The sequence below is a fragment of the Eptesicus fuscus genome, chromosome 14, assembly GCF_027574615.1.
Source record: "Eptesicus fuscus isolate TK198812 chromosome 14, DD_ASM_mEF_20220401, whole genome shotgun sequence".
NCBI classification, from domain to species: Eukaryota; Metazoa; Chordata; class Mammalia; order Chiroptera; family Vespertilionidae; genus Eptesicus; species Eptesicus fuscus.
In genome coordinates this window covers 81,736,579-81,756,474 of record NC_072486.1, presented here as the reverse complement: position 1 = coordinate 81,756,474, position 19,896 = coordinate 81,736,579, and the positions used below count along the sequence as shown (strand labels likewise).

General features: G+C 46.3%; 1 protein-coding gene across 2 annotated transcripts in view; it reads right to left on the bottom strand.

The window, feature by feature from the left end:
- RBM33 (RNA binding motif protein 33) overlaps positions 1–19,896 on the bottom strand; it is a 110,915-nt gene that overhangs the window by 25,539 nt on the left and 65,480 nt on the right. For both annotated transcript variants that reach the window (XM_028132531.2, XM_028132532.2), the window contains exons 10-14: positions 12,042–12,174; positions 11,270–11,613; positions 9,692–9,970; positions 7,509–7,790; positions 3,756–4,370 (exon numbers count right to left, since the gene is read on the bottom strand). In XM_028132531.2, coding sequence (XP_027988332.2) covers positions 3,756–4,370; positions 7,509–7,790; positions 9,692–9,970; positions 11,270–11,613; positions 12,042–12,174 — 1,653 coding nt within the window. The remainder of the gene's footprint in view (positions 1–3,755; positions 4,371–7,508; positions 7,791–9,691; positions 9,971–11,269; positions 11,614–12,041; positions 12,175–19,896) is intronic.

Genomic DNA, 19,896 nt, shown 5'->3' with positions numbered 1-19,896 from the left:
AGACCTGGACTCACAGCCTGGCCCAGGGCATTAATGCCACACCTGACAGAAGAAGAGAAGGGACCAGCAGGGACAGAATTTAAAGTCAGAAGAAATGTGCACACGCAACACTTAACAGAACTGTTTCCTTTTGTATTGCCCGAAATAAACACAATTAAGATAATGCTCTCTTAAAAATAGCTCCTACCCACACACAACACACACACACACACACACACACACACACACACACACACACACACACCCTGGCCATTAGAAAATACTGTTTATTCCAGGTCAGAGAGACACAAACAAAGCATTTACTAGGTGTACCGGTTAATAATGACGATTTTTTTCAATAGATGGAGTTACACATATGTTGATATATATGCAATTTGATATGTATGCTATTTTGTTGTATTGACAACAGGCTTCAAAACTTCATATGTCAAATTTTCTGAAGGTGTTAACATCACATATTTTTATGCTTAAAAATGTCGAATTTCGCCCTGACCAGTGTGGCTCAGTGGATAGAGCGTCGGCCTGCGGACTGAAGGGTCCCGGGTTCGATTCCGGTCAAGGGCACGTACCTTGGTTGCGGGCACATCCCCAGTAGGGGGTGTGCAGGAGGCAGCTGATCGATGTTTCTCTCTCATCGATGTTTCTAACTCTCTATCCCTCTCCCTTCCTCTCTGTAAAAATCAATAAAATATATATATATAAAAAAAAAAATGTCGAATTTCATGCCAATAAAAGAGCATTTGTGGGAAGTTTTAATTCATTACTTTATTTTGAAGAAAAGTGTTGCTGAATACTTAGGGAAGCTTATGATGAACATGCTCCATCTCAAGATACTTGTGAACGTTGGTTTAAACGCTTTAAAAGTGATGATTTTGATGTGAAAGACAAAGTCCAGGTCAACTGAAAAAGTTTGAAGACCAGCAATTACAAGCATTATTGGATGAAGAGGCGTGTCAAACTCAAAAACAACTTGCAGAAAGATTAAACGTTGCTCAGCAAACAATTTCCGATTGTTTACAAGCAATGGGAAAGATTTTAAAGGAAGGAAAATGGGTGCCACATCAACTGAATGAAAGACAAATGGAAAACCGAAAAGTCATCAGTAAAATGTTGCTTCAACGACACGAAAGAAAGTCTTTTTTGCATCGAATTGTGACTGGCAATGAAAAGTAGATTTATTTTGAGAATCCCAAATGCACCAAATCATGGGTTGATCCAGGTCAACCATCAACATCGACTACAAGGCTAAATCGCTTCGGAAAGAAGACAATGCTCTGTGTTTGGTCGGATCAGGAAGGTGTGGTGTATTATGAGCTTCTAAAACCAGGTGAAACTGTTAATACTGATCGCTACCGACAACAAATAATCAATTTGAACTACGCTTGGATCGTAAAACGACCAGAATGGGCCAGAAGACACGGCAAAGTAATTTTGCTTCATGATAACGCACCATCATCACACACTTCAAAACCAGTTAAAGACACGTTAAAAGCCCTAACCGGTTTGGCTCAGTGGATAGAGTGTCGGCCTGAGGACTGAAGGGTCCCAGATTCGATTCCGGGCAAGGCCATGTACCTTGGTTGTGGGCACATCCCCAGTAGGGGGTGTGCAGGAGGCAGCTGATCAATGTTTCTCTCTCATTGATGTTTCTAACTCTCTATCCCTCTCTCTTCCACTCTGTAAAAAAAACAAAACACGCAATAAAAATTAAAAACAAATAAAAAAAAGACACATTAAAAGATCTTGCCTGGGAAGTATTAACCCACCCGCTGTATTCACCAAACCTTGCTCCTTCAGATGACCACTTGTTCAGATCGATGGCACACGCACTTTCTGAGCAGCACTTCAAAACGTACGAAGAAGTGGAAAATTGGGTCTCTGAATGGTCTGCCTCAAAACAAGAAAAGTTCTATTGGGACAGTATCTACAAATTACCTGAAAGATGGGGGAAATGTGTAGCTAGAGATGGACATTACTTTGAATAAAGCACTTTTGATGTTTCTCTTGAAATAATCGTGTTTTCTTTGATTACAAAATCCGCATTATTAACCGGTACACCTAGTATCCTCGGAGAGTTGAAAGTAGCCAACATGCTACTGGAGGAACTGTTGGAAAAAATCCTCATGGAGACTGCGGACAGGTTGGTTAGTTAACTTATTACTTAAGAATTAAAAAGAGCTAAAAAGCTACTCCAATGTTTGGCAGATAGTTATTTTCATGTAAAATTCCTGTTGTTTTTCTGTGTATTGTAAAATTATACAACACAGTTTTAGAATATAGCATGATATAAAAAATATTTTTTACCCTGTAGAAAAAAAGAGCAAAAATTTAACTAGCTCAATTCTTTGAAAGAAAAGGTGTTGATTCATTTGCAAGCTGTTCTTCGACACAGAATTAGCTGAGCCCCCAGCTCAGCTGCCGGCCCACCACAACCCTGAATGCACTTGGCCCTCGCTTTCTACCAGCCACAGCCTGCCCATGGAGGTCACTGGAAAGATCTATTCCCGACCTTGGCCCCATGCCGCCTGTTTATAACTCAAGGGGAAAAGTGAGACACTGACAAAGTGTGCTTAAAACAAAGTCAAAAGCAAAAGGCCACACACACTGGAAACTGATTAACTTTTGCGTTCTCATCTAAAAATAACAAAGGCATATAATAGTAAAACAATTTGATGGAATATAGGCCATCTGCTAATCAACATTTTGAATCACCATGAATGGAGGTGAGAAAAACAGATTCAAGAAAAACAAAATGATAGGTCCTATTAATATGGAATTTCTAATCCATATTACTCTATCAAACGTCTTAGTCCACAAGCACAGAAATAAAAGCAATTAACACTGTACTAAGTAAATCGCTCACAAGTTGTTCCCCAATGAGCACAGCGCAGGACATAATGCCACACGTGCCTCTTCATGGTCTTCTGTGCACTGTCCTCCCCGGAGGGCCTGCAGGGTGCAGGATCACCACTGGCCGGCTTCCCCTTCCCTCCTCAGTTTATAGACAACCACACACACCAGTACTGTGACAGGACAACAACTGCACGGACCACCCAAAATGTGCTGCAGAATCCTGTCAGTACAGCAAGGCTCAGCCCCCTTCTATAAAAAAGCAGGTATCTACACATGGCTTCTTCAAAGGACAACCTTGTGCCATGGACATCTGTTTGCCTCTGTTCAAGAACTGAATTGTCCAACCTGGGCTGGAAAACAGCAATGACTGCCTTAGCCTTAGGGAGAGTGATCTAAAACGGCCACTGTCACAGGGAGACAGACAAAAGTATGCTTACCTCTGACCTGCAACCCAGGTACTTGCCCTTGACCGCGAATGGAACCCATGACCCTCAGGTGTGCAGGCCGAAGCTCTAATCCCTGAGCAACACCGGCCAGGGTCACCGTGGTTGCACTTTAGAACTCTGCTCATCCTTTTGCCCCTGAATCTAAAGCTACGCACAAGTCACTTGCTTTGTAGTAAAGGAAATTTTGTGTTTAAAACAAACTTCGTAATTCTACCACAAATCATCCTCAAAAAGAATCTAAAACTGAGAAAGGTCTAAGTGAAGGACAGAGACAACTGAACACTATGGTCACACGGAAACGGCAGCTCTCACACCAGCTTCCCGTCAGAAGGGCTGGTCCCCGGGACTGTACAGAAGCAACCTACCTCCCTCTGCTCACACACCTGCTCTGGGAATTAGGGCACCCTAAGGGAAGGATGTGAAGATTCAAGAGGCACAGTGACCTCGTCAACTTACCCCAGCTGACAATTTAATCACCCTGACTTTGGAGCTGACATGCGGCCCATCTCCTCCACCGCTGTTTGCCCGGTGCATGACAGTCCTTTTGGCGCCGGGCTTGGAGTCTGGGGGCCGGCCCTGGAGGGCCGTCACTCGGGCGGTCTGTGCCGGGGGCAGCTCGTCCCCATCCTCAGGCTGTGCCTGCAGGACTTTGTGTCTCAAGTGCTTCAGGGGTTTCACCGGCTGTCCCGAATACTGCATGTGAGCACCAGATGGCACAAAGTTTGACGTTTTCGGCTGAAGACTTGAAAGAGCAACATCTTGGTTTTTCACGAGAAGTCTGTTTTTCACATTCTGTCGGACCTGGGCACCAGGGAAGGGTAGCAAGGGGTTTCCATTGGTGGGCAACGGCAACGCCGGCGGCTCTTCCCGCTCCGCGGGGGCTCCGGGGCTGCAGAGTTGCTGCTGCTGCTGCTGCTGCTGCTGCGCCAGCCTCTCCAGCAGCTCCTTCTTCCTGGCTCCGGCCTGCTGCTGCCGGCGCATCTCCTTCTGCTTCAGGATCTCCTCTCGCAGGCGCTTCTGCTCTTCTATCTTTAAGCGGTACAGCCTCGTTTCTTCATCTTCATCGGGAAACTGGAACAGAGAACACACAAGGTTTACTTGGCAGCGCCAGACAAGGCGACCGTTCCAGTGTATTTCTACAAACTCAGAAAATGCAAATTATAAAACCCTTTCATTCAAAATTTGAAAAACACTTTAAGTATAACTTTTTCCTCTGAAGAAGGGGGAAAATTATGCAATAGCTAACTTGGAAAATCTTATCAGAATATTAAAAATCAAAGAATGTACATTTCCTTTTATTTATAAGTTTGAAGCCAATTAAACCATTCATTTAAGATATCAAAATATGTTTCGAATGGAAATAGCCACAGTAGAGGCCGCACTGTCACACAGGTTTTATCTGGCTCTTCTCTGACGAGCTAACAAAAGGTGGGTGTAAATGACCTGAAAGGGCCTGATTAGAACTATTGATTTTTCGTACAGAATTTCAGCCTGATCTCAAACTCATTTGTCACAGAATAATTGGTTGTAATGAACAGCACAAGTCAATCTCTCTGACCTTGAACTCATGCACTCTCCTCAGAATCAAAATGCTGTCAATGGCAGTATTGGAATATTAATGCTATCTAAGGAAAGCTCTAATATGCCAGCCCCAAACCATGCTGAGAGTCTACCAAAAAAATCTCACAGAAGTCTGGTAACTTTCACCAAAACCATGCAATAAGGAAAGTTTATTAAAAGTTAGGCATTTAGCTCTAGTCTGTTTAGCTCAGTGGACAGAGCACTGACTATGGACTGAAGGGTCCTGGGTTCGATTCCAGTCAAGGACACATACCTCTCAGTTGCAGATTCAATCCCCTCTCCAATTGGAGCGTGTCCAGGAGGCAACCAATCAATGCGTCTCTCTCACATCTATGTTTCTCTTTCGTTCCCCCTCCCTTCCAACTCTCTCTAAAAATCAGTGGAAAAATATCCTCAGGTGAGGATTAAAAAAAATAAGTTAGGCATTTGTTAAAAATGGCAGTAATTTTCTTTAAAAGCATCACAGATACACTCGATCCAAAGATCCTTCACAAAAGATTGTAATAGAATTTAATCTATCTAGAGGCCAGCTATTAGCAAACAAAAACCTTAAAAATTATAAGTTAAAACCAAAATGTAGCTGCAGACCCTACTGGTGCCCCCAGAGCCCACGCACTTGACCTACAGGACAGAGTCAGGCCCTCATCAGGGCTTGCTTGTCATTTTAGAAGCAATTCTGACCAAATCAGCTATCTAACTGAAAGTTTAGGGCAGATGTGAAACGGCAAATCTGAAGTTAGATGAGGCCACACAGGTAGGTGTAACAAGTGGACAGCACTGAAAAAGTGCAGGGGCCAGACAGCTGGAGAGTAGTGACAGGTCCAGGGCCTACTGCCTCAAACGCAGTTAACAGTCACTGAGATGTGTCCCCAAGCAACCAAGAAAGAGTTCAAGTATGTTCAAGAACATAGCTGGGAATACTTCTAAATAGGTATGTCCTTTATTATATCATTATCGATTGGGTGAATGTAAGAAAATAAACTACAAAAAAAACAGAAGACATTTTAAGATGTAAAAAAATTTTACTTCTGGTCCATTCTCTGTGCCCAGAAAACTGAAAGCAAACAAATGAAGACACTGCGTACACATGGTCACAAGGCTATGCCTAAAAGGCCACTTCTGTCCTTTTATTTAGAGTCTGTTATAAAAGTGCATGTAACTTAACTTTTCTGAACCAGTTTGTAATGAGTGAAGAGCTGGCTATGTAAAGTAAAAGCAGGATAAAAATTTTAGCAAAGATTTCTTTTTATAAACTGCCCCAATCCAGTCTGTAAATCTACATTATTTTTTCATATATTTGATTTTAAAACCAAAAGTCACCCTTCTTCTATTAAGAGCTTATTAAATGTCAACTCCATATTTTGACTTTATATAGACACTTCTGATTAGTAACACATTACAACTGCTTACAATTTATTAGCAGAAAATCTGACTTCCCTTCAAATTTAACTATTAATGTTGACTGGTTTTTATATAATTAAGAAAACATGACTTGCCTATATTTTTATCAAAGGACGTTCTTCATGACATTCTTTTATATTAAGTTAACACATGACACTAATTTATAATATTCTACATAAATTTTATCAATACCATGTCCCAGGCACATGTACTCAATGGCTAAAGAAATCGAGGCTTGTGAGAAGTGAAGTGTGAAGTGACTTGCTCAGGGACATGGTGTGGCGCTGGTGGGTCATTCCAAGGGCATGTTTCTCGCCTATGCTCCACTAGACACTTAGTCCTAGTTAGAGCCCAGGACTTAAAGACACTGCACACAGCATGTATTTGTACTTCTGGCAACAGGCTAGGATTAGATCTCGACTGCACGGAAGCATGAGACAAGTGCAGCCATTTCTTTTCCAGGAGCCCAGTGACGCAGATTTTGCCAATATTTAACAAGAGCTATTTAAAAAGTTCAGGACCAAATCTGTACTAACACCACTACACAAAAAAGTAATCAAGTGGCCACAACTCAATCAAGGTGCAAATAAGATCTCAGTTGGAAACCATGTCACATACCGACTTTCATGTACTCTTTATTCTTATATTTATACCTACTGAAAATCAGCAAGAATGGAACAAGTCGAAATAACCGCCCCCCCAAATATCTACTTTGAGGTTAAAAAAAAAGTGGTCCTCTCTTGTAGCCGTGCACAGTGTAAAATGGCCCTATTGAGAACCAGCTAAATAACTACAGCTCACAGGCCGAATCTGGCCTAGCATTACTCTGTCATCAAGCTTTACTGGAACACAGCCACCCCTGATGATGCTAGAACTGTCTGTAATTGCTTTTGTGCTAACAATGCAGAATTGAATATTATAAGAATCACTTTGGACTATCAAGTCTGACATTTTTATTATCTGAACTTTAAGGACTTGTTTGCCAACCCCCAATTTATACAGACTCTACAGCATACAACTTTAACTGTGCAAGTGCATAAATACCATCTAATATTGAAACCAGTGAGAATGAGGGTGTATGTTATATGAACATGACCGTGAGGTTAAAAGAAGGACCTAGTTGAGAAAAAGTGGGAAGATTTGGTGATAACTCGCTGGATCAGAGTGAACTCGGGGGTACAAATGGATTATAAGAGTTCCTGTTATTTTTTAATAGCAAAGCCCTACCTCTGGTTCTGCTTTTGCTTCTTCCTTAGGTTGACCCTCAGGGCTAACGGGCTTGGCCTTCAAGTCCATCTTCCCCTGTGTGTTCCTAGGCCCAGGTCTCAAGGGTGGTGACATGCTGCCCGTCGGCTTTCCATGAGCGCCAGGCGTGGATGCACCACGACTGTTACTCAGTTCCATGACGTGCGAGGGCGCTATTGGTAACTCACGCAAGTTACTGTTTCTGGCGGCAGTTGGCTGCAGCTGCTGCATTGGCCGTTTGGTTACATTCTGAGATGTCGTATTCTATCACAAGAAGACATAAATTCAAATTACAACAAGCATCTTGGGAGGACCACAGGAAGGCACATTAGATTATTAGGTAAAAATACTTAGAAATCATTCTAATTAGTGACTTCTCTTTCAGGGGCAGACACTTCTCCCGCTGGTCAATACGTTTTTCAAAATGAATGTTCCCTGCTTAGTGCAGAAGCACCCCTGCTGTTAAGGACTGGGACCCTAAGGGGGCAACAGACCGACAGGCTCCAAACTGTGGCACTCACAGCGGGCACTGCAGGTGGGTCTTGAGTTTGGGGACAGAGCCCACAAGAGACTGCACCTGCACAAGGAGTGGCCGCACCTCTTCTAGTGGGTCCCCTAAGTTTACAGTGGACCAAGCAAAGATTCAAGCATTAAGTCAGTGCCCTCCCTGGAGGAGAAAGATACCCATGAGTTTTCTCCAAGAGGAAACACTTGGTTATGTTCATCCTTGGGATTCTTAACAGAATCCCAACACCTAGGGGGGTGAGGGAGCCGCGCGGGGCGGGTTTACAGATGTGAGATGGCTGGGGGATTCAGTTCTCAGATCACTCGCTGGCATCAACACGTAAGGACACAAGGCCAGGCAGGTGGCTTGCCACTGATCTAACAAAATAAAACTCTAGTTACAAACCACCGTCTTCCCAGATCCAGAAATCCTTTCTTATTTCTCATATCTTTTTAGTCTCATTGTTACTTTAAGAAACAGGTATGAGAAATTTTCATATTAAAAGTAGCTAAATGACAAGCTTGAAGCTTGTGGTAACAAGGGACAGTATAAAAGGAAAAGCCAACTGTCACCTTAGAGCCTAGAACTCTAACCATTAGACTCTTTATAAAAAGGTTAGTTATTTAATGGAAAACAGGAGATAACTGCTGCAGTATTTTTGCAGCAAAGATTCAGGAATCTGGAGAAGGGGCTGACGAATAAATGGATCCTCTAGACAAGAAATATAAATTTGGAAGGCATTGGGGGAGCCAGACGGAGGGTGGTAGGCCTCACCCTCTAGTGAAGTGGGCTCCCTGAATCTCCGGACCCACGACTTTTTATTTACACATTTTGCCCTTTAGCAAAGCAAACATACATATCAAAGGTAAGGTTTGGTAAACAGTAAAGGATTATCAAGTTAGGGGATCACCCTGAGCCATTCAGCCAGCAGCAGGTAATAATATGCAGATTTTCAGCCCTGCTGAAAAAGTCCATCAGCCTTTTGAGGACTTTTCACATTTATTATGACCTGCTGGTCTTAGCCTCCAGCAGATAACAGTGACTACTGTCTTTTACTTTTAAAGCAGTATACTCCCGTTTCTTTCCATGCATGACCAACCACACATTTGCTGATGGTCCCCGAGAGTGTATCCTCACAAATAAAAGCACAATTAAATATAAGCTCCACGAAGGCAGGAAACCTGCCTCTTGCTCACTGCTGTATTCTCAGAACAGGGGAGTGCCTACCAAGAGGACATTCAATACATTCTTCCTGAATTCACTTGCTTATTTACTCACAGCCCAAGGAGATCATCTGTGCGTCTTAAAGTAAGCCACTGGCAAAGGGAGAGTGACTGTCACCCGAAACTATTTTCTGAAGTTACATGTCTGTTAATTACTAATATCATTGCTACAGGAATACGCAGATAAACAAAAGTAAGAAGCTGAAGTAAACAACATGAGGAGAGTCTTTCAGGCACAAAAGAGACACTACTAATTTCTGTAGTCAAGAAAACCAGTTTCCTAAGCCGTTTTTAAACATGCGTTCACTGTGGAAAAACGCACTACATGTGCTTCGTTAATTAAATCAGAACTAGAAACTACTCTGGCTCAGGAGTTCTGCCCCTGATGTTGTGACTTGAAAGGCATCGCAGACAGCAGGAGACAGGTGGACACTCACATGCCTCAGCCCCTGGCGCTGGGGGCACTGCATCCGACTGCTGTTCTGCTGAGGCTGAGCCGTCTGCATATGAGGCCTGAACTGGGGCTGCGACATGGGCATCAGAGGTGGCGGGGGAACAGACAGGTGGTGGTGGTGCTGGTGCTGCTGCGGCTGGTGAGGAGGCTGGTGCTGTGCCTGGGGGGGCGGCGGGTGCTGCGGAGGTGGCTGCAGCGGGGGCTGCTGCTGAGGCTGTGGCGGAGGCTGGTGGGGAGGGGGTAACGGGGGGTGCAGAGGCCCCTGCCGTGCCAAAAGAAAGAGAAACAACAGCTTATAAATGCATATACTAGTTATGTTCCAATTCAGCCCTTCCCTTAGAAACCCCAACACCAAAAAGAAACTTCAAGTGGTACAAATTTCATTTCAGATTTGTTAATGGAGGTAATGTTATATATATACTCTAAGTCCTTTTAATCTCAAAATTCCAAGGATTTGTCCTAAGGAGATTACTAAGGATACAAACATAACCTCTAGGATGTTCCCAGCAGCACTATCTCTAAGAACGTGTGCAACACAGCAACGCCGTAAGTGCAGCCTATGAGCGGGCCTGGTGTGCAGTGACAGGTAATGGCCTGCCGTGAGAGGAACATAACCACAGGCTCCTGCGGAAAAGCATGCTGAGGATGGGTGCTCTGAAGGGCCTGAGCAGCATGAGCACCCAATGTTAGTGGTGACTGTTGCAGATGTTGGGCTTAATTTCCTCTTTAAATACTTATCTCTACTCGAATGCTTCTGCAATGAAAAGTAGTCACTGTATTTTTTTTTTAAATAAAACAAAACAAAACAGGGAGGTAGAAGAGGGTAAGTTATAAATGGTAATAGAAGAGACTTGACTTGGGGTGGTAAACATGCACACACAAAAAAGAAAAACAAACAAACATTTTATCCTCCTCTAACACCCTAAATAATCACCATTTTCCTCTTTTCACTTTAAATGCATCCTCTGTGTTCCTAAACAGCTGATTCCAGCATCCCACCATCATGTATTTAATAGTATGCTTCAAGTACAAACACAAGTGCTGGGAAGGAGGAGCTCACATCACACATCAAGGCCGCCCATGAGAGAGCTCACCAGCAGAGGGCACTCAACTCATCCAACCAGGAGGAAGGAACAGCAACACTTGCTCCAGGGGGAATCTTGTACTGCATATTGCAGTAATATCAGCTGACAAACAACTTTATTTCCCCGTAAACCTTTTATGACTTCCAGTGATGAGCAAAGATGTTGTCAAAATACATCCTACTTATATTAGCAGTATAGCCATTAATAAAATTTAAAAATCTTAATACTGAATGTTTTCATTTCCTCAACATTCACAATCACCTTTTCCATTTCTCCTATGACTTGAGATAACCAATACTGTCAAGAGATTATCTGTTGTAAACAGTTAATAGCCTTATTCTTTAAATAACCTCCAGATCTTAGCAGACTAGAATAAAAATATGAAACTTTGTCTTCAAAAACATCAGACCCAGACCTGCAGCACCCTCCTCCTCCTCCACAGGCCACCTGTCCCACGGCCCACCCGCTCCGAGTACCTGTAGGTTAGGCTGTGCATGTGTGGGCAGAAATGGCTGTCCAGGGCCCGGCAGGAAGGGCTGTCGAGGAGGAATGAAAGGCCGAGTGGCAGCGGACCCTGGCTGGCTGAAGTGCAGCAGGCCCACGGGACCTGGAGGCTGCAGGGTGGGCCTCACAGGCCTCTCTCGAGGGAACACGGGCTGCTGTCCTTGCTGATTAAAAGCTGGTCCAGGCTGAGTGAATGGTAAGGGACTGGGCGTGGGCACAGGGTGAGCGCTGCTGAGAAGTGTGGGAGGGGGTGGCGGTGGTGGGGGGCTTCGCTGCTCCAGAAAGAGATGACTCGGGAAACGAGGTTCACCTGAAACTGAAAGGCAGTTTTTAATTATCCTTGTGCTGTCTAACCAGAAGGTACAGGTCACCCTCTGCGCCTATACCTTCCAGTTACCCTCTGGCTGTGCAGAACGTGTGCTCTGTAGAAAGCTGGTGGCACACAGTCTTCCTCCAGACAAAATGCCAAGTGGTAGCAGGCATTTTGGTAGCAGGGTGCGAATGCTTGAAAAGAATCCTAGGTTTCCCCTCTTACTTCTCCATTGCTTCACTAGCCATTTTCTAGAACTGATTTCCTTTTGTGTATGTGAAGTTCACTGGAAATGACAGGCAGAAGTGCTAGGGCACAAAAACTGGATGCTTAACAAAAGCTCCTCGCAGAAGCTAAATTCAGTTTAAAACAGAAGTGTGTCCAGGCCCATCACCCACCACAGCTTGATTCCGTTACTCTGCACTGTCCCTTACCTCCTAAGAAGAAGGGGTCTCGCTCCTGGGGAGGGGGTGGTGCTCTCCACTGGTCCTGCAGAGGAAGCCGTGGGGGCTGGCTAAAATTGTTGGGAACCGGTCCAGGGGTGTGTTGTGCGAATTCTGGAGGGCCCTAAAGAACAACAGGGAAAGAAGATGACAGGCAGGAAAATACACTGTACATGGAGCCAAGTTTTCCCCTGAAACATCAATTAACTTATCTCCCATACTCCCAGTTTATAACTACGTGTTAACAAAGTAAATGATTCAGCCATATGAAACAGTCAAACATCAAAACACAGCATCTAAAAATTAATTCCTTGTTTTCATATGTCTACAGCACCAAAAACATTCTTTTTAAGCTTATTGAAATCCGGGTGACTATTGACCTTCTTGCCTTTTCGTCTGAAAGACACATACATGCCTCATTTGGACGTTCCTGATATTTATCTTCTCAAACATGCTATTCTTTGCTACCTTTTTAACACAACCATAAGCTACAGATATGGAGCTGCTTTACTTCAAAAGCAGGGAAAATAACAGAATTTATACTATAACAAAAATCAGCAATCTCTAACAAAATAGGAAAATGTGAAATGTATTAAGAAACCATGCTACTACAAAAGAAATATTACATAGTTGGATTCCACTGGATAAAAATTTCTAAACTCTTAAAGATTAACATTATTTAGTAGCTAAATGTTTACTTAAAGCTCTATAGGTAAACTAAAATTACTTTATTTTCAGCTGGTCTTTCGAAAAGTCAAAGATTTTTAAAAACAAACATTGGCTTAATAATGCCTCACATTTTTGGATGCATAGAAAGAAGGCCTCACCCTGGGGTGGGGGACAGAGGCAGGTTGGAGGGAGTCAACAGGGGAAAAAGAGGTCATATGTAACACTTTCAACAATAAAGATCTTAAAAGAAAGAAAAGCCTCACAATTTTTCCCCTCCTCTAGAAAGAATTCATTAATTATACACATCATCAAAATAATTTCTATTTAATAACACCTCATTCCTTGAAACTCAGCCATTATTTCTCAACTTTTTAAAAAAAATAATAATTTTTATTGATTTCAGAGAGTAAGAGAGAGGGAGAGAAGAGATAGAAACATCAATGATGAGAGAGAATCACTGATGGGCTGCCTCCTGCACGCCCCACACTGGAGATAGAGCCTGCAACCTGGGCATGTGCCCTGACCTGGAATCGAACCGTGACTTCCTGGTTCATAGGTCGACATTCAACCACTGAGCCATGCTGGCTGGACATTTCTCAACTTTTTAAAACCACACTCCCTTCTCATAAAATTCTAATGCTTCTTCTGTCATTTTATTACTAATACCGTTCCCTCTAAAAGTGACATCATTTTAAAACATTAAAAATGCGTTTGCAAACTACATTTGCCTTCCTTCTCCCTTTATAAAAACAAATATTAGATACTTATTAAAACAACAGAGGCCTAATGCACGAAATTCATGCAAGGGGCTCGGCCCTCGCAGCCCTGGCTTCATCCGGAAGACCATCCAGAGGACGTCCAGAAGGTCGTTCGACTGTTTGGTCTAATTAGCATATTAGCTCTTTATTATATAGCATATGGAATAGGAAGCCCCCAAGATTAAATTCTTATAGTCTTTGTTACTTTAGGTGAAATCAAGGGAATTCTCGCCCTAACTGGTTTGGCTCAGTGGAAATCAAGGGAATTCTCACCTTACCAATTTTTGACTTTAGGGATTGTCACTTCTCACCTCTAGATTAAGGACGTCAACTAAGAGACTACCAAAGCGATAAACGTTCAGTAACTAAGAAGTGTAAAATCTATAAGTGAGAACACACAATGGATGCAATCGTATTACATTAGAAAGCTTCTCTATGCCCAGTAAATATACACATTTTCTCACTTAACTTGAGATTTTACCGATATAATGCTTTGACATGGATATTCTTCAATATTTAATATTTTTACTATGGTAATACTATGCTAGAAAAAATGCTCTGATGGCGTGGCTGTCGCACACTGTTACTTATCAAATATGCATGAGGACTTCCAATGAGCTTGCCTCCTTTCTGCCATGGCCCCATACTTTCCTCTTGTTCTAAAAAGATTTTTATTTTGCCCTGGCTGGTGTGCTCAGTGGTTAGAGCATCGGCCCACGCACCGAAGCATCTCGGGTTCAATTCCTGGTCAAGGGATTCCTGGGTTACAAGTTCGATCCCCGGACCCAGGCAGGGCCCATTCAGGAGGCAACCGATTAATGTGTCTCTCTCACATCATCAATGTGTTTCTTTCTTCCTCTCTCTCTCTCTCTCTCTCTCTCTCTCTCTCTCTCTCTCTCTCTCTCTCCCCCCTCCCCTCCCCTCTCCTCTTCCTTCTCCCTCCTTTCCTCCTTTCTACTCTCTCTAAAAATTAATGGGAAAAATATCCTCAGGTGAAGATTTTAAAATTTTTTCTGATTTTCTGTTCGAAGTCAATGAAATAGGTACTGTGCATTTATTTTCACATGTATTTCAACAGGTAACTAGACAGAATATGTGTTATTAAAGGATTTATTTATCAAATATAGCATTAGTATCCTATCTTCAGTTTCACATATCTTTTTTCTCACATATATATGTATTTCAAAACATGGTTTAAAATCATCTTCAAAACTTTCTGATGATAACAAATTAGCAACCAAAGTCCTATTTTTTGTTGTTGGTTTTTTTTGTTTTGTTTTGTTTTGTTTAAACCATTTCTCTTGAAGTGGCACTGAAAATAAAGTTACAAATTGCCTGCCCTCTGTTTTGTGGCAAGCTTTGACTGGTCACCTGCCTCCACACATGCAATGTGGTGACCAATCAGCAACCCTCACCTGCTGAATAAAGCCCTCTTTCACCTAAGCAGTGGATTCAAACTGCTTCCATCCATACTGGACTGTCCCTCTTCTGGGGGAGGGGACACCAGGAAAAAGTTTCAAACAGGGAAGTACAGAAGGGACAGGATAAGATTCATTAAAATAATTTACAGTGAGGGGGGAAACCAAGATGGCAGCATGGGTTAAACACCTAACCTACAGCCTGGCACAACAATTTCAAAAATACAACTAAAAGTCAAAACGGACATCATCCAGAACCACAGGAAAGCTGGCTGACTGAAATGCCCACAACTAGAAGGAAAGAGAAAACCACAAGGAAAATCAGAGGAGCCGTAAAAGCCTGAGGTATGGAGACATGGGCGGAGACACGGGCACGCGCGCGCATGCAGGGAAGATGGAGCCGGAGAGGAAGGGGCGGCTGACAGCCTGGCCGGCGTTCTCTTGCAGGAAGGAGATAAAAGCTCCAGATTGCGCTGAACCCTAGCTCCGACTGCACTTAACCCCAGTTCTGGGCGAAACCCTGGGAAGCCAGGCTCATGCTGGGGGAATCTGGGCTGTGGGGCGGAGGCACAGAGGAGCGGTGAAAGGCAGAGCTCCAGGGGCGCGCACGGGAATGTGCGCAGAGGAGGGACTGTTGCCTGTGCCGCTGAATTGCCCTGGCGGGAAGGAGACAAAAGCTCCGGACCATGCTGAACCCCAGCTCCGACTGCACTGAACCCCAGTTCCGGGCGAAACCCTAGGAAGCCAGGCTCATGCTGGGGGAATCTGGGCTGTGGGGTGTAGGCACAGAGGAGCGGCGAAAGGCAGAGCTCCGGAGGCGCGCATGTGAATGCGCACAGAGGACAAACTGTTGCCTGTGCCACTGAATTGCCCTGGCGGGAAGGAGACAAAAGCTCCGGACCCTGCTGAACCCCAGTTCCGACTGCACTGAACCCCAGTTCCAGGAAAGACCCTGGGAAGCCAGGCTCATACTGGGGGAATCTGGGCTGTAAGGTGGAAATGCAGAGAAGCGGCGAAAGGCAGAGCACCGGGGGCGCGCGCGGGAATGTGCGCAGAGGATGGTCTGTTGACTGTGCTGCTGGCTTGCCCTGTTGGGAAGGAGACAAAAGTGCCAGACTGCGCTGAGCCCCAGTGCCTACTACACTGAAACCCAGTTCCGGGCGAGAATCTGGGAATCCAGATTCATTGGGAGAGAGACTAGACTGTTTGGCAACGGGCGAAACTCCAGGGCGCTTTTCTCTCAGAGGTGTTTGCAGGGAGTACAGAGGGACACTGAGACACAGGAACCTCATAGGACGGGGCTGACGGGAAGCCAAGGCTGTAGGCTCCACCCTGTAACTCCGCCCCATTCAAGCTGAGCACAGAGGCTTTTACAATTTTGCAAGTCTAGTTGAATAAGGCTGTCTCCCGGCATAGACACAGCTGATCCTCACAGCCAATTGGACTGGAGGTCAAATCCTCCCAGTGTACCAACAGCAATCAAGGCTTAACAACACCAAGACTTTGCACTCAGCCCACAAAGGGGGGTATCAAGAGTGACCACCTAGGGAGATTGGGGAAACTGAGAGATAGGGAGGCAGCCAAAAGGTGAAGACAACGAAGCAGGTCACGAATAGAAGGGATGAAGGAAAGTAAACTAATGGACGACACAGTGTTCAGAACCACATTTATAAGGTTACTTAAGAATCTTCTGGAGGACCAAGATGGCGGCATAGGGAAGACACCTGATTGTTGCCTACCACAACAATTTTGAAACTACAACTGGAAAACGGAGGAGACACCATCCAGAAAAATGGCCGAAGGAATTGCTGTGAAGGAATTGACCGATGGGAGTTGGGATCGGGAAGACAAGGCCCCGCTGGGTCCCGGATCCAGGTGCACTCGCCCTGCGACTGGTCGCCGCTGCAGACCCGAGTGCCGCCACAGTGACCTCGTACCAGCCTGCCGCTGCGCACCGGGCACAGTGGAGCTTCGCCGAGCCCGCCACCCAGCGAGTTCCGCAGCAGCCGCCCCGGAGCTTTGGGCCGAAGGAATTGCTGAGAGGGAATTGACCGACAGGAATTGGGATCAAGAAGATGAGGCCCCGCTGGGTCCCGGGTCTGGGTGAGGCCGCGCCCCTGGGTCCGGGTGAGGCCACGCGCCCCTGTGTCAGGGTGTGGCTGGGTCCCAGGTCCGGGTGAGGCCGCGTACCCCCGGGTCCGGGCGAGGCCGCGCGCCCCTGGGTCCGGGTGAGGCTGGGTCCCGGGTCCGGGTGAGGCCACGTGCCCCCGGGTCCGGGCGAGGCCGCGCGCCCCGGGGTCCGGGTGAGGCCACGTGCCCCTGGATCCGGGTGAAGCTGGATCCCGGGTCCGGGTGAGACTGTGCGCCCCTGGATCCGGGTGGGGCTGGGTCCCGGGTCCGGGTGAGGCCATGCGCCCCTGGATCCGGGTGAGGCTGGGTCCCGGGTCCGGGTGAGGCCGTGCGCCCCTGGGTCCAGGTGAGGCCACGCGCCCCTAGGTCCGGGTATAGCTGGATCCCGGGTCCGGGCGAGGCTGCGCGGCCCTGGGTCCGGGTGAAGCTGGATCCTGGGTCTGGGTGAGGCCGTGCACCCCTGGGTCCTGGAGAGGCCACGCGCCCCTGGATCCGGGTGAAGCTGGATCCCGGGTCCGGGTGAGGCCGTGTGCCCCTGGATCCGGGTGAGGCCAGGTCCCGGGTCCGGGTGAGGCCACGCGCCCCTGGGCCCGGGAGAGGCCACGCATCCCTGGGTCCAGGTGAGGCTGGATCCCGGGACCGGGTGAGGCCGCACACACCTGGGTCCGGGTGAGGCCACGCGCCCCTGGGTCCGGGTGAGGCCCTGCGCCCCTAGATCCGGGTCAGGCTGGATTCCGGGACCGGGTGAGGCCGCACACACCTGGGTCAGGGTGAGGCCACGCGCCCCGGGGCCTGGGTGATGCTGGGTCCCAGGTCCGGGTGAGGCCTCGCGCCCCTAAGTCCGGGAGAAGCCGCGCCCCTGCATCCAGGCGAGACCAAACCAGAGGGAGTCGGACCTGCATTACCACCATTTGTCCACCATCCAGAGCTGAAAAGTCAGTGCCGACATGTACACATAAGGAACTGGTGGACATTGAAATTGGGTCTCAAAAGAACTGTTGGTCCAGAAAGAAACTTACTACAGACTGATTCATTTGCCTGTCAGCATAACTACTATTGCTCGTCTCACATTCGGTCTTATAAGTATATTTCTAGTAACACATGATCTCACTCATCTAGGGGAAATGATGAACAACATAGACTGATGAACAAGAACAGACCCAGAAACAAGGAGGCATCGATCGGACTGTCGGGCCTCAGAGGGAGGGTAGGAGAGGGTGGGGGTAGGGGGGAGAGATCAACCAAGGGACTTGTGTGCATGCATACAAGCCTAACCAATGGTTAAGGACAACAGGGGGGTGGGGGCATCCGTGGGGAGGGGTGGGGGATGGGAATGGGGGATGAGTACAAATATGTGACACCTTAATCAATAAAGAAATTTTTAAAAAATAATAATAATAATTTACAGTGAGAAATGCAAAACCCACAGATCACAAGCATGCTCCTAAGTCATGAGCGGCACAGCACCACAGCCTGAAACAAGCTACTAATGTAAAAGGTCAAAGAAATCACAGAAATTTAAATGTTAAAAATGAGTTATTTTTCATGAGGTTTTAGCTTACAAATTAGTAAAATATTAACACCTACATGAAGACAAATGACAAAGCATCTTCAACCTTTAAAGTGCAATAAGTGATAGCTCTCCACAAATACTTTACTGTGGCCATTTATAAATAGACTAGAGGCCTGGTGCACGAAATTCATGCACGGAGGGGGGTTGTCCCTCAGCCCAGCCTGTACCCTCTCCAATATGGGATCCCTCTCACAATCCAGGACTGCTGGCTCCCAACTGCTTAACTACCTGCCTTCCTGATTGCCCCTAACCACTTCTGCCTGCCAGCCTGATCAGCCCCTAACCACTCTGCTGCCAGCCTGTTTGCCCCCAACTTCCCTCCTCTGCCGGCCTGGTCACCCCTAACTGCCCTCTCCTGCAGGATTGATCACCTCCAACTGCCCTCCCTTGCAGGCCTGGTCCTTCTCAACTGCCCTCCCTTGCAGGCTGGGTGCCTCCCAACTGCCCTCTCCTGCTGGCCATCTTGGGGTGGCCATCCTGTGTCCACATGGGGGCAGGATCTTTGACCACATGGGGGCAGCTATATTGTGTGTTGTAGTGATGATCAATCTGTATATTACTCTTTTATTAGATAGGATAGAGGCCTGGTACAGGGGTGGGGGCCAGCTGGTTTGCCCTGAAGGGTGTCCCGGATCAGGTGGGGGTTCCCTGGGGGCATGGGGCAGCCTGAGCGAGGGGTCTGTGGTGGTTTGCAGGCTGGCCATGCCCCCTGGCAACCCAAGCGGAGGCCCTGGTATCTGGAATTTATTTTCCTTCTACAATTGAAACTTTGTAGCCTGGAGTGGAGCCAAGCCTGGGGCTCCCTCCGAGGCCGGCAGCCATTTGTGTTGGGGTTATAATTGAAACTTTGTTGCCTTAAGCGGGTGGGCCCGGCCAGGGTGTGAAGAAAGCTTTGCTTCCCCTGTTGTCGGCGGCAACACTGGCCTGCTCCCTCAAGCTCCATTCTGCTGCCATTTGTTTGAATTTGTTTACCTTCTATAATTGAAACTTTGTAGCTTGAGTGGAGGCTTAGGCCTGGCAAGGGCAGGCAGAAAGCTTGGCTTCCTCTGTTACCTAGGAAACCTTGCTCTCTGTGGCTGTAGCCATCTTGGTTTGGGTTAATTTGCATGCTCGTCTGATTGGATGGTGGGTGGGGCTTGTGGGCGTGTCGGAGGTATGGTCAATTTGCATATTTGTCTATTATTAGGTATGATTATTAGGTAGGATAGGTGTGGTCTGCACGGGAGAGAGGTTTGGGGGGATGGATCTCATTTATCTAATAAAAGAGCAATATGCAAATTGACTTATCACTCCAACAC